This window comes from Pseudopipra pipra, chromosome 1, assembly GCF_036250125.1.
Source record: "Pseudopipra pipra isolate bDixPip1 chromosome 1, bDixPip1.hap1, whole genome shotgun sequence".
NCBI classification, from domain to species: domain Eukaryota; kingdom Metazoa; phylum Chordata; class Aves; order Passeriformes; family Pipridae; genus Pseudopipra; species Pseudopipra pipra.
This window is the reverse complement of record NC_087549.1, coordinates 146,275,707-146,292,567: the sequence shown is the minus strand read 5'-3', so window position 1 is coordinate 146,292,567 and position 16,861 is coordinate 146,275,707. Positions and strand designations below refer to the sequence as shown.

The 16,861-nt window shown below is 38.6% G+C and overlaps 1 protein-coding gene across 2 annotated transcripts in view; it reads right to left on the bottom strand.

Annotated features, from left to right (window-relative positions):
* PTPRN2 (protein tyrosine phosphatase receptor type N2) overlaps positions 1-16,861 on the bottom strand; it is a 641,953-nt gene that overhangs the window by 371,673 nt on the left and 253,419 nt on the right. For both annotated transcript variants that reach the window (XM_064638038.1, XM_064638047.1), the window contains one exon: positions 218-304. In XM_064638038.1, coding sequence (XP_064494108.1) covers positions 218-304 — 87 coding nt within the window. The remainder of the gene's footprint in view (positions 1-217; positions 305-16,861) is intronic.

Below are 16,861 nucleotides of genomic sequence, written 5' to 3'. Positions count from 1 at the left end.
TGAAAGCACAGAAAAGTTTCAGTCTTTATAATTCTTTCAAAATAATTTGTTCCTGTGTGTAGGAAACGTTACAAAGATCATCACAATGCTCTCTTTTGCCTCTTGCACATTCTCATTAATTTTGGCATTAAAGAGCACATATCTCCTTGTAAGACAAACTATTCAAAAATAATGAGAAATCAAATCAAATAAAAAGGAGCAAATTCCATGTACATACTTGACATCATCGAAGACACTCATCTGCAGCTTCAGGAGATCTGCCACTTCCTTTATTAACTCCAAGCCCTTTTCCACACTCAGGGGGCTGTTGAAAGGGAGCAAGAAAACAGAACATTACAAAAATGGAACTCATCAATACTTGAGAGGCTAAAGGTCCCAAAAGAGTTATCACCTTGGCCTCTTTGAGCCTGAAAGCCACCACTAACTGTATTCCTGTCACATAGTGATCGTGATATCAAGGGAATTGGGATCAGGTGCTTCTTCAGGCATGATGAATCACCTGAATTTTCCAGCAATAAGACAAACAATAAGGTGTAAATGGAATTGTTAGGAAGTGTAATGGGCCCATGATGCAGCAACCAGTTCATCTCAGTCCTCAATAAAAAATGTAATAAAGTAAAAGGACAGAAAGAAAGAAAAGGATTGACGAGACAAGGAGGGAAACAAACAATGAAAGTCAAATTGCAGGCTTGGTATCAAATGGACAAGGGAAAAGCGTATTTTTAAATTCATTAGTTTTTAAAATGAATCTTTGCCCAGTGAAAGGATACAAAATTATTATGGATTTGAAAGTAAACAATGGAGCAAGGCACACAGTCCAGAGGACACTGATTAGATACATAGGATTTAGCTTAGTGTGTGCATACACTGCTGACAGAACTCCCTTTAAATCTTTTTAACCTTTGTCAATGCCACATTTACATTTTTTAATTTAGAAAACAGTTTGCAATCAAGCCTAACACAAGAAGACTGCTATCATTTTAAAAAGCACCTATCTAGATGCAAAATTTATATTTGCAAAAATTTCAGGTTATTAGAGTCGTTACGACTCTAAAGATGCATTAAGAGCATTCCAACCCTAATATAGAGATCATAGCTTGCTTAGATGTAGTTCAGTTCTATGGAACCATATAAAAATTATTAAGGAAATAAAAGGATACAGAAATTGTATAACAATGTCCAGTGAAAACAATATATGCAACATTCTCTGTCTAAGTGGTGATCGTAGATTTATTCTCAACAATGTTAAAGCCCCAAAGATCATAAAATTAAGCCTTACAAGCTAATCTAGCTTATGCCACGGTAATGCAGAAGCAACTTTGATGTAACCCAGGGGAAAAAAGGTTCTGTATTTTTTCCTTCAAGGATATATAACAGGTAGGAGAAGAAGGTGTCAAAAGAAAGTATGTAGTATTAGACACAATCTTTTCAATTGGACTAAGGGGACATTTTTTTTTTTCAAGATTTTTACAAAGGTCATTATTTCTGCCTCACAGTTAAAGTTTTTGAATCTAATTTTACATCATGGTAATCATTGCCACCATTTTATTTATTGTCTGCAATGAGCACTGGCTTTTTTGGTTGTTTTTTGGTGATTTTTTGTTTGTTTTGGGTTTTTTTTGCACTGGGTTCTGCATACACTGCCCTAAGGGCACCACTATTTAAATAATGGGATGTCTTATGTGGATCTTGGTTAGGATGGAATTGCTCAGCCTCCCTTCATGCTTCTAACCCAAAATGCTCAAGAGACCTCCTGTCACACAAGCAGAGGTAGCCCCTCAAGGCACCAGATAAATTTAGAGTTTTTCTAGATGTCTAAGACAGAAATGTTCTTGTGTGAGAGTAACAAAAGAATCTGATTGATTCTGCAAGGAAAAAAATGTACTATAGATTATTCATAAAACCCTTATATTTCAAGGATTGACAGTGGGTAAAAATGTGATCATTCCCATCACCATGAAAGCAGATTGTCATAGTGACTCTGGGGTTTATGTGTTAATTAAATCTTTTCTCCCGAAGATGTTGCCTTAAATTTTACAGGAATGATTGGTGTCAGCAAGTGGGCTTTTACTGTAATAGCAAGTCTGATGCAGGCAAAGACTATTGTGTACATTGGCGAGGGTTTTTTACCAAGGGAGCCTCATTTGTAAAAGCTCAACCTTCTACTCCCTGCTTCCCCCTCCTCCCCTGAAAAAACACTCCCCAGCTTCAAAACCAAGATATGTTGCACCAAGCCACTGCAGTATCAGTAAATTGGGGATGTAATCAGAGCATTTGAGCGCTGCAAGCCAGAAGTGATGCTGGAGGGAAAATGGGAGAGAAAATGGTGCTGGAAGGCCATTCTTTTGCAAGTCTGTGCATCCAAGAGTAATCTTAGTAACTCTCATGCAATATGAAACTAAAACAGAGAGGTTCAAAACCTTGGATGCAGTTTGGTAGGCTAAGAAATTGTCATTCATAATGGCACAGGATAGCTGCAGGACCAATACTCTTTGGTACCAGTGCTATTACTGATCACACTGTCATATTTGAAGACTCATTAAAAATTATTACAATCCCTATATTTTCCAATGCAATTTTCCCAACTTCTCAACATTGATACATTCTAGTACTGTTTACTACTGTCTAATGACCATTGTGTTGTATGAGAGTAGAATATTCAAAACCTTTCTCTAAAAATGCCAGACCATAATTTTCCACACTAAATTTATGCTTGGCTTTTGTTTAGTGTAGCATTTTGCTCAGTGTTGCATGGTTTGTACAGTGATTGTCTTTGACTTTGTTTACATGGAGAGAGTAACACCGTTTTCACCAGCACAGTGTTAAGCAAACTAACCTACCTTGTGCAACAGCACCTTAAACCAATATCACCTATCTGATTTCAGGCTTATATAAGGAGAAGGCCCATGGCCCTACCACACATCCCCAGTGCAAGCACACAGTACTTGTGGAACAGAAAATCTTTGTGGTCTTTCACATACTGTGTTTAATTTTCAGCCAGCTTGATTCAGTTTCTGTATTAGGGAGTGTGGTTTTTTCTTAGGAATATGTTTCCTCAGATTGTGAGGATGCAACAACTATGGAACTAATTCATCAGAAATCATTACAATAAACCAAGGAAGAAAGACAGAAAATAGTTTTCACGTAAGGAAGAAACAGTGAGATACTCCAGAAAGAAATTGTAACAGGAGAAAGAAGACTCTGCAGACAACCCTGAAAACTGAACTGTTTTATCAAGGCCAAAGACTTGGAGAAAATTTACCGGTAGGATTCATATTGCTTTGTCTGAACTGTCTAGATGGTCACTTCAGTACCAGTGGGGGAGGAGGGAGGGAAACCTCCTTTTGGTCATGGGCCTTGCTGGCACTCTGAGCAGCACGGCACAGAGTGAGTCTCTGGGCTGTGGGTCCTCAGGTTCAAGATCCAACACAGGTCCAACTCATGTACATTTTCTTTCAGGAGCCTGTAATAAGGCATTTCAGTACACTAGTAATGGTGAATCCTTAGAAGAGAAATCACAGTTTACATGGGCCTCAGAAATACAGAGCATGAGCTGGAAAAACCAAAGGCAGCAAAATGACTTTTCATGGATGCCATTTACGTTTCCCCAGTTCTCTTGAGGCTGGCTAATCCTTTCCACGTCAAAGAAAACTAATGGTTTCTGCAGTATATTTAACAGTCCTGCTTGATGGGCACTGGAAAAGGCTCCCCAGAGAAGTGGTCACAGCACCAAGCCTGACAGAGTTCAAGAAGCATTTGAACAATGCTCTCAGGCAAATGATATGATTTTTTGGGTTGTCCTGTGCAGGGCCAGGAGCTGGACTTTGATGATCCTTGTGAGTCCCTTCCAACTCAGGATATTCTATGATTCTATCATTTGATTTCACCACTAGTCTTTTTGATCAACTTAAAGATTTCTGATCACCTTTGATCTAGATTGTGGCCTTAGGAAGAGTCAACTCTTGGATGGCATAGCACCTTTTTGCAGATGATAAAGATGTTGCCAGATCAAATATTTAGATAATGCTTACTTTGAGTTTCCTGCTTTTGGTGTCATTTCTCTTGCTGTTGATTTCTCTTTTGCATGTTCTTTCAAGTTAACTGTGCTAAAATACAATAAAAGCAGCCAACCCAAAATGCAAAACATCTCACAGTTTAAAATAATTCTTCTGAGACCCTTTTTAGGTTTCCATCTGCAGTTCTCTACAGCTTGGCGGATGAAAAGAGAATCAGAAAGTACCTAAAATTCATGTATAACTAACTTTCTTCTATTGCTTTACCTTCTAATGCCTCCTCTATCTGTGAGTGCTACCCTAATTGTTACTTTTTAGCTGACAGATTCAGACCCTACAGAACCAGTAACAGAACTTTGTCTCACTCAGATGCCAATCTCTAGCTCATATTATTGGTAGAATATACTTTGGCAAACTAGTGACAATGAAGAAATAAATGGCTAATGAAATATAAATATTTTCTTTGGGGTTTATGTAGGTATATATATATATAGTTTTAAAGTCTGGCAGAATATCATCCGCAAAGTGCTTCTCTCTTGCTTTTGTTTAATCTCACTTTTCAGGGCATGGTTTTCACTAAGCTAGTAATACCTCCTGGAGAATACAGCTCATACCTCTGCTAAAAATAGCCAATGTTATATGGTAGTAATACATTATCCCTCCAGATGAAATGAGTCCCCAGCTCAGTGCAAGACTATGATGTCATGATTTAACATCATGCCATAACCATGAAAATTTCCATATCCATTTCAACCATGTGAAAAATAAGTCATCCAATTTAGATCTGGTTGGTTGACCTAAAAGAATCCTGAGCCAATCATCTCCCTATAATTCTATTGGGAGTTTTGTCTAACACATCAAAACAAACAAACAAACAGGCAGGATCTAGGCTATAAAGCTATTTTATTTAGAGGGGAATCTGAAATGAAAGTACAGGAATAAATATTTCCTAACTTTAATGTGAGCTGCTGAGCACTTCTGAAAATTAGTGTAATCCATTTAAATGTTCAGGAGTGGATTTGGGAGCCAACTTTATGTAATTGTCAAAGTGTTTCCACAAAGTATACTGGACATTGAATACAGGAAAATTAGATTGTCTGGTGAAAATAAGATTCTGTATCTTCCAATGTCTAAAAACCTCCCAGTGAGGAAGATGAAAACAGAACTATTTTAAGAAACAATCCACTTACAGAGGAAATTTAAATAATAGAACACAATGATAATCTTCCTCTACTATTGACTATTAAAGATTACAGTTTTCAATTTACAAGAAAAATGCAGTGAGGAGGAGTCATTTCTAAAATCTGGTCCCAGAAAGTTGGCACAACTCAGAACAATCCCATTAAGGGATTTTGTTCCTGCAACAAAGTGTACGGACTTTGCTAGCTTTTTCTTTTTTTAATCTGTCTATACAATCCCACCTTTTTTGGTGGTTTTATACATAAGTGAGAGAATATCTGTAGCTGAACAAATTATGAATGAGGAATAGAATATGTCTTCACCTGGAAGAGGTCTATCAAGTTACCATGGTCAAGACATCTTCCTGACCCTCAATTCCACTATCCATAAAATGAAGGCAATTATACCAACTTTCCTTGTCAGATGTCTGGTATTGTCACATAAAAGATGGTTATTATTTGACTTGCATCCCTTCTGCTTCTAAGAATAGAACGAGCAGCTCTATTGTCAGTGAATATTACTCCCTAGCAAATATGGAGCAGATGTTGTAGTAGTGAGTAATACAGAACATGAAAATTAACTTTTGGTTATAATAAAAACTTCACTTATTCCCCTACCAAAAATTTTGTTCCAAACTTTCTCAGCACAGGGGATCTGGATGATTTTTGAGCACGTTTTACTGATTTTAGAGCATATTGAGAGCACCCTGATCAAGGTGAAGTTAACTTCTGCCTCACTGGTGAGTTAGTTGTCTTGCTAAAGGCCTACTGTGGGCATGTAGGATCCTACTGTAGGACATTAGAGTTTTATGGACCAGACATGCTTCATGAATGGCCAATTAGACCACTTCAGGAGGACTAGTGCTGAATATTGGATGCTGACCTCAAGACCAGTTCAGCTTCATGCTACAATTATCTGTTCAGTGTTACAAATGGATTCCACGTTTCCAAGAAATTCCCAGGACAAACTACAAATCTGATGAGTGAGGACAATCACTTTGAATAATGGGCTATTTTTGACCTGGACCTAATGATTTATGCATTCAAGGCTCAAAGTTTCCCCTTCTGGTTAAAGAACAGGAAGAAAACATGCAAATGAAGGCACAGGAGGAGTTCTGCAGGGAGAGACACTGGCAGCATGGCCAGCTCTGCATGCTGAGCTAAATGGAGCTCAAACTCTAATATAAGCCAGTGGGCAATGTCAAAGGGAACAAGAGGAAAAACAGAAATAAACAATGATGAAAACTATATGTTCTGTATTTCCCAACATGCCTGTCAAAACAATCCCATAAATTGATCCATTTTGGTAGCAAAAAATCCGATGCAGTTATACAGATGGCTTGATTGCTGGCGTTTGCCAAGCCTGCTCTCAGCCTGAGGAGAGCAACATGTAGTTCAGTGTTATTCTGAGGTTATGTCAGTCTCACAAGCAGTTGCTCACATTTACTTTTCCTCCTTCCAATTGCCAAGTGCCTTTGGAAACCCACTTACTGAACTCCAAAATGCTCCCTTAGTGCCGTCATGCAAATTATGTATTGTCTTTACCAGACTGTACCTAGTGCCCTTCCAGTACTTTGTTTAGCAATTGTAATGCAGCACTATAATGGACACCCAGTCAGCCCTGTCAGACTGGTTCAATTGAATCATTTTCTGTAAAAATGAAGAATAATCTACAGTACAGAAATAGGCCTGACATTGGGAATTGCAGTCTTTAAACCTAAATGTCAGTCTAATGCCCAGTAAAATCTTAAGTAAGGTAGGGTTCAATTCACCTAAAATTTGCTTAAATCAGAACACAGGCAATGAAGGCTAGTTTGTCCATTTTCAAGAGTGCTGAGCACCACACTAAAATTGCTAGGCATTTCTCTGCAGCCTGAAAGTTGCCTGAATGCTTAACTACAGTCCTCCCAGCAGTATCATTAAGTGTCTTTTCTGAGGAGGTAAATGACACTCCCACCCAGACTCTCTTTTGCTACCCAGACTCAACACTGGCATCTCCACTCCACTTATTCACCCTGGAGAAGGCTCAAAAGTTTGGCTACACCTGAGTTCAGCTTGAATAGTATTCAATACACATCTAAATCAGAGGATGAAGTAGAGTTTGAACAAAGGACTTCTGGGGAGGACACGTTTTATTTAGACTAATGTTTACTTTAAAACACTTTCAATATTTACTAATGTAAAATACACACATGCTCAAAAGCTCTTTGGACCAGCAGTTTTCTTTACTTCTGAGTGCTGCATGTTAAGAGTCAGATTCTGTCTTGCACATTATCTGTCTTTCTCTGTTGCTTTTAGGCCTGAAGATGAATCACTGGGTGATGGACAGTGCTATCTCTCAGGTCTGGTACAGAGAGCAGTTGTCCAGGACGTGGGAGTTAAAACTGCTCAGACCAACTTCAGTAAGATCTGTTCCATCTCCTGCTTCACTTTCTAACCCCCACAGTAATAAGCAGAACACAAGCAGAAGACACTAGACACATAGCTTGTCAGCAGAGGAGCACTAGACACACTGGATCCCAGAATATCCTGCTTGTTTGGCATGTCTCAATGAGACAGGGAGATACTTTGCAGTCTGGACTGTCTTCTGGGGTCTTCAAACGTCCCTTCTAATCAGTGGAAGAAAGAAGGTGCCTAACCTCCCTGTGTGGGTATGTCTTCACCTGTCTCTCAAGGAGCTCAATGATGTGAAATGAAGTGCATGACATCCTTGGGGAATGTGTGCAGCATCCAGCAGCTGTAAGTTTGGTACCTAAATGAGGCAGGCTGGCTTTCACTTTAAATTCTGAAACAACCACATTTCAGCTTTGAACTTAGAAAGGTGCCTTAAAGGGAAAAAGTACATGGATAACAAAACACACACCTAAAGCTCTTGAAAACAAGATGATGAATGGACTAAATCTATCGAAGAATTTAACTTAGGTAATCCACTTTTATTAAATAATGAGAGTTATACACAAGTCAAAGTGTTGGGTTAGAATGGTAAGATCCTTTCTCATTTGGTTCTTTAACCACTGATTCACATGTTAGCCAAAAAAAAAAAAAATCTATCAGAAGACCTAGTCTGACAATTACCTGGGTGGGTTCACCAAAGATCAGTGGTGGTATTTTACTTTAGGGGCTAATATCAGGTTTGATCTGAAAAACATAATTGTGTTGGTCCTGTCTACCTCTGCATTATGTTTAAGATTTTTTTACAGTCATTGACTTAGTGGATACGAATAGGAAACTTTCTCCTGTCAAAGATTTTTTTTTTTTAGTACTGATCTGAGAGTATTTTTTTTTCCCTGTAGTCTGTCTAAATACTGAATTTTTAGAAAGATGCATTCCATAGTTTAAAATAACTATTTAAGAATGTTCCACCTGGCCATTTCTCAATAATGTCTCTGTTTTGACTGACATCGAATCAGCGCCCTCTTATTGACAGGACAACAGTCTATAACTATCACTTTCTTAACATGCAGCACAGTCTCCTTAGTACTGAAGATAAAAAGCTAAACCTAAAAAAAAACCCCAGAAAGTAAGTTCAAAAATATGGGTCTGGAACACTATATGGAATGCTTAGAGAGCCAGATAAAGAGTCTGCCTTTAGGATTAATAATGTTGAGGACTAGTTTTCTCTGGCTGCTCAAAGCATTTGGCAGCAGCATGGACATTGACCGGGTGCAGGCAAACTGCTGGCTGATGGGAAGCTGGGAGGAGAAGCCTGGCCAGCTCCAGCACAAGCTGTCATCCTCTCTCCATGCCTGGAAAAGAGCAGGTATGTTTGTCACAGGGCTCAGGCTGAGCAACAAGCCTCTGAGGTGTCTGAAGGAGCTTCTTTAGAATGACTTACAGAGTTGCTAGGAACTGTCTGTTTGCTTATTACTTGCTCTAATGAATACAAAATCTTAAATCCAGCACAGAGGGGCTGTTGTAACACCTGACAATAGCTTCAGCATTTTTAACCACCCACCTTTGTGGGCCAATGTCAGGGTTGATTTCTTTCCCACTGTATCTCCATTCTCAGTGCACTGCTTGGCAAGGAGAAGTAGGGGAGCCAGAATGCCAGGACTTGGGCACTGCCTCTGCATGGGCAAGGGGCTGGTGCATACCAGCTATGACTGCTTTGCCTGTTAAAAGCAGTCAAGAGAAAAGGGTAAAGATCAGGAAAGCAATTTCCAGTTCCTGCTGCTGGGATAAAGAAGGAGTGAGAAGAGCAATGCTGAAGGAAGCACATTCCCAGCAGTGCATACTAACACCAGACCCTGAATCTGTTCCCAGCAGCAGTCACCAGCACAAGACTGGAGGTTATTTTAAACCACTTTGGATGTGCTACTGCCTGATTTTCTAAAACCAGCAATAAATACAGGATAGCCCAAAGACAAGTGCTAAGGAATAAAGTCCAAGAAAATCCTGGAAAAGTTCTGAAGGAGGGCGAGAGAAGTGGTCATCTGAGATAACCTCTGCAAGGGAAAAGGAGCAGTCTACCCTGGGAAAAACAATGCCTTGACAAACAAAAGCCATTAGTTCTTTAATTTTTTTTTATTTTTTTTTTTTTTTTGTCTTGGACACTGTTGTGTTCACACTGCTTATGCAAGAAAGAAAGCTGTAAAGATGTTAAAAAAGTTGTTCCGTAACAGTATTCAAAAAAATAGTATTTCCTCAATTCCCTGAGCAAAAACTTAGGGGGGTGAGTGTTGACATAAAATTGCCAGTATTCAGGCAGTTGCCCAAAGTCCAGTCATAAGGTATCAAACCACCCATATTCTATCCCAGAAGTACTAGGAACACCTGACCAAATAAATGAGAATATTATACATGAAAAGGCCAGAGTCCAACTGATTCATTGTCTGACTCCAGAGGTCAGGAATGGGCCATTTTATCCTTACATGAACCTCATGAAATACATGAGCCTTGTGTTTAATAATAATTTTAGCCATGCCCTTTCCCTGTGCACTATGTGTACTGCAGCCCAGGCCAAGAGCAGACAGCAGTGAGTTCCTCTTGCCTTATACCCTGCAGCAAGAGTATTTCTTCTGAAAACAACTAAGATTGTCATACAATTTTACAAGCAATTAGTTACTGTGATAATGTATATGCTCAATACTTACAAAAACCTCTCTTTTTTAAAAATCCCCAGCTGAACTCTTGCCCTCAGTGATATGTATTAAACTAGTTTGTGTTTTAGAAAAGCACATTTTGAAATGGGCCACCGCCTTCAGGATTTGCATGCCTTCTTTTAAATTTTCAAGTCTGAAAATATGTGCCACCATACCCAGGGCAGGATTCATGTATATAAATACAGCAAATCTTTTCTTCAAATTTTCCACAGCCTCAGAGTGCAGACTATGAGGAGATTTAAGAATACCTTTTGTTCTTTTTTTTTTTTTCCCAAGTACTATTTTTGTTAATGTCTATTATTCTGTCACACTTATTCCAGCTGAATTTCATCTACCATTGTGCTCCTTAATCCCTCAATCTATTTAAATCCATCTGGAATTTTTCTAAATCCTCCATAGTTCTTCCTAAGAGAGACAATTTGCCGATGAGGTACCACTAATCTCTCTACATGCTGAGAAGCAGCAGTTCATGACGGATCTTTCTCTCCTATCTCATAACCAGTTCTTAATCCGCAGTGACACCCTGGCCCTTGCTCTGTGACTCACTCTCCTTAAAGTCAGTATGAAGAGCATCCCATTTATCTCCTGTTGATTTGAAGGGTAGGTACAACTTGTGGTTTTGCTGCAACATCAGCTTTTCTCCCAGGAGAGTCTGATGTATCTCAACAGAAGGTGCTTCGGGTCTGAGGGTCTTCCGTGTGTCGTGCTGCCGAGATGGAAAAGAGAGGGCTCTTGGCACTGCCTCCTGGAGGCCCAGGCTCAATGGCCCTCAGATATAAATAGCCAAGATTTAAAATGTGTAGCTTAAAATAGTAGCTAAAATTAATGTGGTCTCAGAGTCAGTGAACACAGCACTTCTCCATCTCAGAGAAGCTGTAAACAATACTAGGAAAGCTTTTATTTTAAGGACACGGTTTAATTCTTTTGGATTTATCTTTTTTTCCACCTTTTTTTTTTTTCTGCTAAGATTAGTAAATATTTTAACAAGCAACATAATGGGGAAACTCAGCTACTGAAGTATGAAATAGATTGATGTGAAGCTTTTTGTGTGCAAAATTTCAGCAGTAACTGAGCCATGGGAGAGCCGCTGATGCTATTGCAATAAACACATGTAGCTTTACCAGAGTTCCACAAGAGATATTCACCACCATCACTGACTCCTGTCTCCTGGGAATTGGCTTCATGGCACTTTTTAGTGCACCAACACCACTGTTCTCTGACCTGAAAGGTCATTTACCAAAACTGGCTCATTTAGCTGCTACTGCCATCATCTGAGCCCCACATCCCACAATCCAAAGGAAAGATGTTGCATTTGCCTGAGGAGGGAATAAATGGAGTATGTTGCCATCCACATCTGCCCCATGGATGGAGCTCCTGCATCATGTCAGAGAAGACATGGTAACACAGTGACATGACCCCGCCGTTCTCATCAGGTTGGCAACCATCAGTGTAAAGCTACTAAATCCAGCCTTTCCAACTCCTCTTTTTCTAGACACAAAGGAAGTCCCAGTCATCAAAAGAATAATGCATATTATCCATACAATGGAGAAGAAACTGAGACATTAGAGGGGTTTGCTCCAGGTCATAGAGGAGGTAAGTGCCATAGCAAGGACTACTGGGAATATTTTGAATCAAAGTAATTTATAGTGTTGCCATTAAATTCTTTCTGAGCCTTCCAAGCCTAAAAAAAACATTTAGACACTGAAATGGTATTTATTTCTCTTGTCTGGAAGTGCCCCTGAGAGTAACTCATCTGATAATCTATAATGAAAGTCCTGAGCACTGATGCTTCAAGTCCAAGGTGTTACAGCAGCCTGCCTTGTCTGTCTGAGTTCTTTTGTCCGTGGTTTAGCGTCGTTTCATACATCCCGAAGCACACATCCCCAGTAAAGACTTAGAGAATTTCATGGATTTAGTTTGGTTTTAGCGTGGTCTGTGTCTTATATTAAGCTATAAAATTATTAATTTTGTAAATGGTTTGCATTTACTCAGAATTCGTGAGACCAACCAAATAACTTCTAAGCACAGAACTATTCACTGGATTGTTTGAGAGCTACCAGACTTCACAGCACTGTTATCGTAATCATTTTAAGGACATAGCAATTTTATTGCATTGGGTTGCACTTTCGTTTTTCTATGCTTGTTTCCTCAAAGGCTTTATTAGCCATAAAACCTTTTTAAGCTTACTTCTGTTTTGACAGCTCAGCAAATTCCTGCTTTCTGTAATTTTTTCCCTCTTTTCCCAACACCAGTAAGTGTGAATTTAAACCTCTTAATACAGACAGGTTCAAGTCCAGACCAATTTGTAACACAAATGACACTCGCTAAAAATCAATGGCCGTGGTCAGGCCATGAAGGTCAGAGGAGATAACGGCATCATGGAAACAGGGGAGTGAGAGAGAAGTTGAGAAGGATCAACTCTCTGGAGTTATAATGGAAGTGTGACACTGTGCCAGCCTGTACTTGCATTACTTCGAACATGCACTACCTCCAGCTGTGTTAATAGTAACAAATTCATACAGATGGCTTGTCGCTACCAGAAGCACAGAAATAATGGCAATAATCTGTGCCATAATTGTGAGCCCTCCCTTCTGAGGCTGAAATGGACCCCACCAAAGTACTCCCTAATGCATTTTAAGCTGATTGCTAGAAACAGCCATGGAGTTCACTTGTCGTGCACCCTGAATCTCTGATGCAAAAAAAGCCTTGAAAATGCTAAACTGTTCTTTCATATCAAATCACTTCTCCATAAAAGTAATTAATAAATGAGATTGAGGACAACTGGTGATACACATTTTGATGCACTTCTGACTTTTCATTCTTTCCCTTCCTTAAAATTATCCATCTTTCTCCAAGGCAGCGCAAAGCCTAGACCAATTTATAATGCAAATGGTTTGAACTAAAAATGACAGAGAATATCTGACGTCATAGTGTTAAAAGAAAGAACTTAAAGAAACACAAATATTAGTTGATAAGGGGACTAGAGCACCATCCCTATGAAGACAGGCTGAGGAAGTTGTGGGTGCTCAGCCTGGAGAAGAGAATGGTTTGTGGAGACATAGCAACCTTGCAGTGTCTGAAGGGGGCCTACAAGGAAATCAGACAAGGGCCAATGGAAAGGCAGAATTTCTACTCAAAAGAAAAAAATATTTTTTTTTCTCTGTTCTAATTTATTCTGTGTGTTCTGAATTAGTCCTCACTTATTTTCTATTTATGAAATGACTCCATTCTAATTTTTAATGGTCAAACATTTACATTTTGTACACATTATCTGAATTAAGAAATTAAAAATAAAAATCAGGCTTGAAAATTAAATGATGTCATTTTTATATCTGAGCTTCCCAGGACTGAGATGAACAACACTGATGAAAAGGTACTATCAGATAATAGACTGCATTATGATACAGTATGCTGCATTCCCAGGAATCCTGATCTTTGGCTTTTTATTTCTCACTCATTTCAAAAGTTTAAAATTCATCACTGTTTCATAATGACCCGGATGGTAATTAACCAAAAAATATTGTGATACACTAGAATTATTGACCACATAGCATTGTGAGATACTGCAGCATCTCAGGGTTTTAATGACTACCACTGTTTGTGGAAACAAAGCACAGCCTCCAGCCCCATCCCTAGTCTGGGGATATGTAATGTGCATTTCTATAGCCTGGAGCCAGCAGAGGAACCTGAACCTGCTCACAGACAGGTTGTGGAGTATCTGCACCAGCTGCTCTCCCAAAGACTTGGCATGTGAGACCTGAACAATGGATGCTAAGGTGGCACAGAATGCATGCAAAGACAGAAATTGGAGTTTTTGGGAATGTCTGGTCTGGAAAACCAGGCCAAGAGCCATTTCTGTTCAGCTAAGTGGAGAGATACAAATGTGAGGGAGTCCTTGTGGTGCTACTGGGGACTCCAGGCACACTCCCACAATTGTCTATTGCCTTTCATCATCTCAAGGGACCAGAGTGATTCCTTGTCATTGTTGTCATTAGTGCAACACATGAGCTGGTCATCAGATGCATCAATTAGAAAATTTTCTCTCTAAGTTCCTCTAGAAGGGACAATCCAGAGCTAGTCCCAACAGACATAAGAGGAAAACATCTGGAAAAGTGAAGCCCTTTGAGGAGGGAAAGATGGACACTTGGAAGGACTCTTCTCTTGTAAAGTGATCTACATCAGCAGGGGAGAATCATGTTCTATCATAATGTATTTCAACAGATCTTGAAAGTACAAAAGCTAAGGGCAACTGAAGTAGAACAGATTATCATATTATCTCTCCACACATAACAGATCATAAATTCAAAATATACAAAGCTGAATTCTTGCAAAAAAACCCCCAACCAAACAAAAGCCAGTGTTTATTGCTCTCTGTGGCAAAGCCGCATTAGCTACCACTTTTCTGTTATTTTCTTGTGGATGAATAAGAGGCATGAAGTATCATTTTCCTATGGGAATGTATAATATCAAAAATAAGGTAGTGAAGGAGTAATGTGGGGGATATAATCTCTATCACTTTCTAAGTACCACAAGAAAACTGGAAAATTACAGATGGGAAAAAGATTTTAAGTCTAGAAAACTCTAGGGATCCTGAATAATTACATGCAAAGAGTTAGCAACAAAAGATTCTAGAACTATGTCTCTACCAGTTCTGGTGCTGAGATACAGTGACCAAATTGTGTCTACTAGATAATTTCATAGGCAAGGATTTTCCATGTGTATTATTCAGATAGGGGGTCAAGTTGTGCTGTCAGAAGCAAAACCTTGGACTTTAAAATCAATTACGAACATTTATAGAACCTATTTATACAAGGGAAGAGTCTTCTAAGGAAAGGGACAAAGCGAGAGACAAAAATGTTACATTTAACTTTTTTTTTAATCTCAGCAGTGCAGTCCCTTGGTGATTTTATCAGACTTCAGTATCAACAGATTTTCTCTTTTATGTATGTTTATAATTTCTTTTAGTTTTTAAAGCTAGTTGCAGAAGTTAATTGAAGAATATGCACAAATCTCTTTCCCTTGACAAAGTGCACTTGTAGGTAGAATAACAATTTCCAAAAGGACAGTGAGATATACAGAGGAGGTCAAATCTTTTTGTATATATGTATTGAAGGACAAGAACATTCTGTTATTATTTTCTAAAAACAGCTGAAAAGCCTTATGGAATAAAAAAGCTCAGCTTCTAAGAAACATCAAGACCTTCCAGTAACTAAGAACAATAAAACATATCAGACCTGTTTCATTGCTGTAGATCTGGTGATTCATTTTTCCTATTTATTTTAAATTAAATTTTTAAGTGCAATTAAAATGTTTCCACCTGGTAGGGGAAACAAATAATGAAGATCATAAAAATACAATTCTTTAATGACCTGCCTAGGAAAACAGAAAACTTGGGGAATAAACCAAGAGTTCTGTACAACCCAGCTTCAGGGTCCTAACCTGAACACCACCCTGAGGAAAGTAATCATTATATGCAAAGCAGTATCATTTATCACATTCGTAAAGGTGAAGAAGTAATATCAAGCATTTGGAATTAACCTAACCCTTCAGCACACTAAATGGGTCAGACTAATCATATTCAATAGCAATTTTATACTATAAACACAAGATCTGTTTTCAGCTTTTTCACAGCACCTGAGCAGAATACCAGAGACTTCAAATGAAATGCATAGACATGCATGTAGGATCCAGTTCAGTTAAGAATCTATGAACAGATTTACAGCCTATATAATTTTACATAGACAGTCTGGAATTGAGAGTTAACATATGACAAAACATGAAATATCCAGGAATTGCCTAATACAACAATGCCAGAAGTTGGTTCACAAGCTAAGAGAGCTGCCATAAACTGTCCGTGTTCTAGTCTGTGATCTAGTATTTATATGAAAAACTACAAGTACATGCCTTCTGATAAATCACAAAACAGGACAGGTTCCTCTGCATTAGATGTCCAAGCATGATGTCAGGTGAGCATGACTTGATTTTGAAGCTTGAAAGACTGTGATAAGTAGTAAAAAGAGATGAACTTTCAAAGTAGGATTTTACTTAGTGCGTTTAAGTCTAGCTACTCAATCTCATATTTGAGAAATTGCATGCCAGCTTGGCTATTTAAACTGCTGAGCATGCAGCAGCTTACATTTAGTTTTACTGGAGGTGGTAAGAACTGCATGTTCTGGAAAGTCAAGCTTTGACTTTCCTCATGAGACACTCAGGAGACTAAACACTGTGCAAATGTTTTGATTGTGGGATCTAGGCCCTAATTTTAGAGCACAAACTGCCAAACAAATGGGAGCACTGGCATTTTTTTGAACACAAAAAAGAAAGTTTTCCAAATTTGAAGAACTAGAATTTCAGAAAATAGGAAGAGCTCTTTTGTCCAAAGGCAAAGACTCCTCTTATTTGAGAACTCACACTGATGTATCCCCACTATAGCAGAGAGGTATTTTATCACTATGCTTAAAGTAGAATATAAATGAAAATAACCTGTAGATATCTTTTTCTAAAACATAAGATTACTTTAGAATTTCAGAGTTAAAATTAATAAAACAGTTCAAAGCAATTACACTGA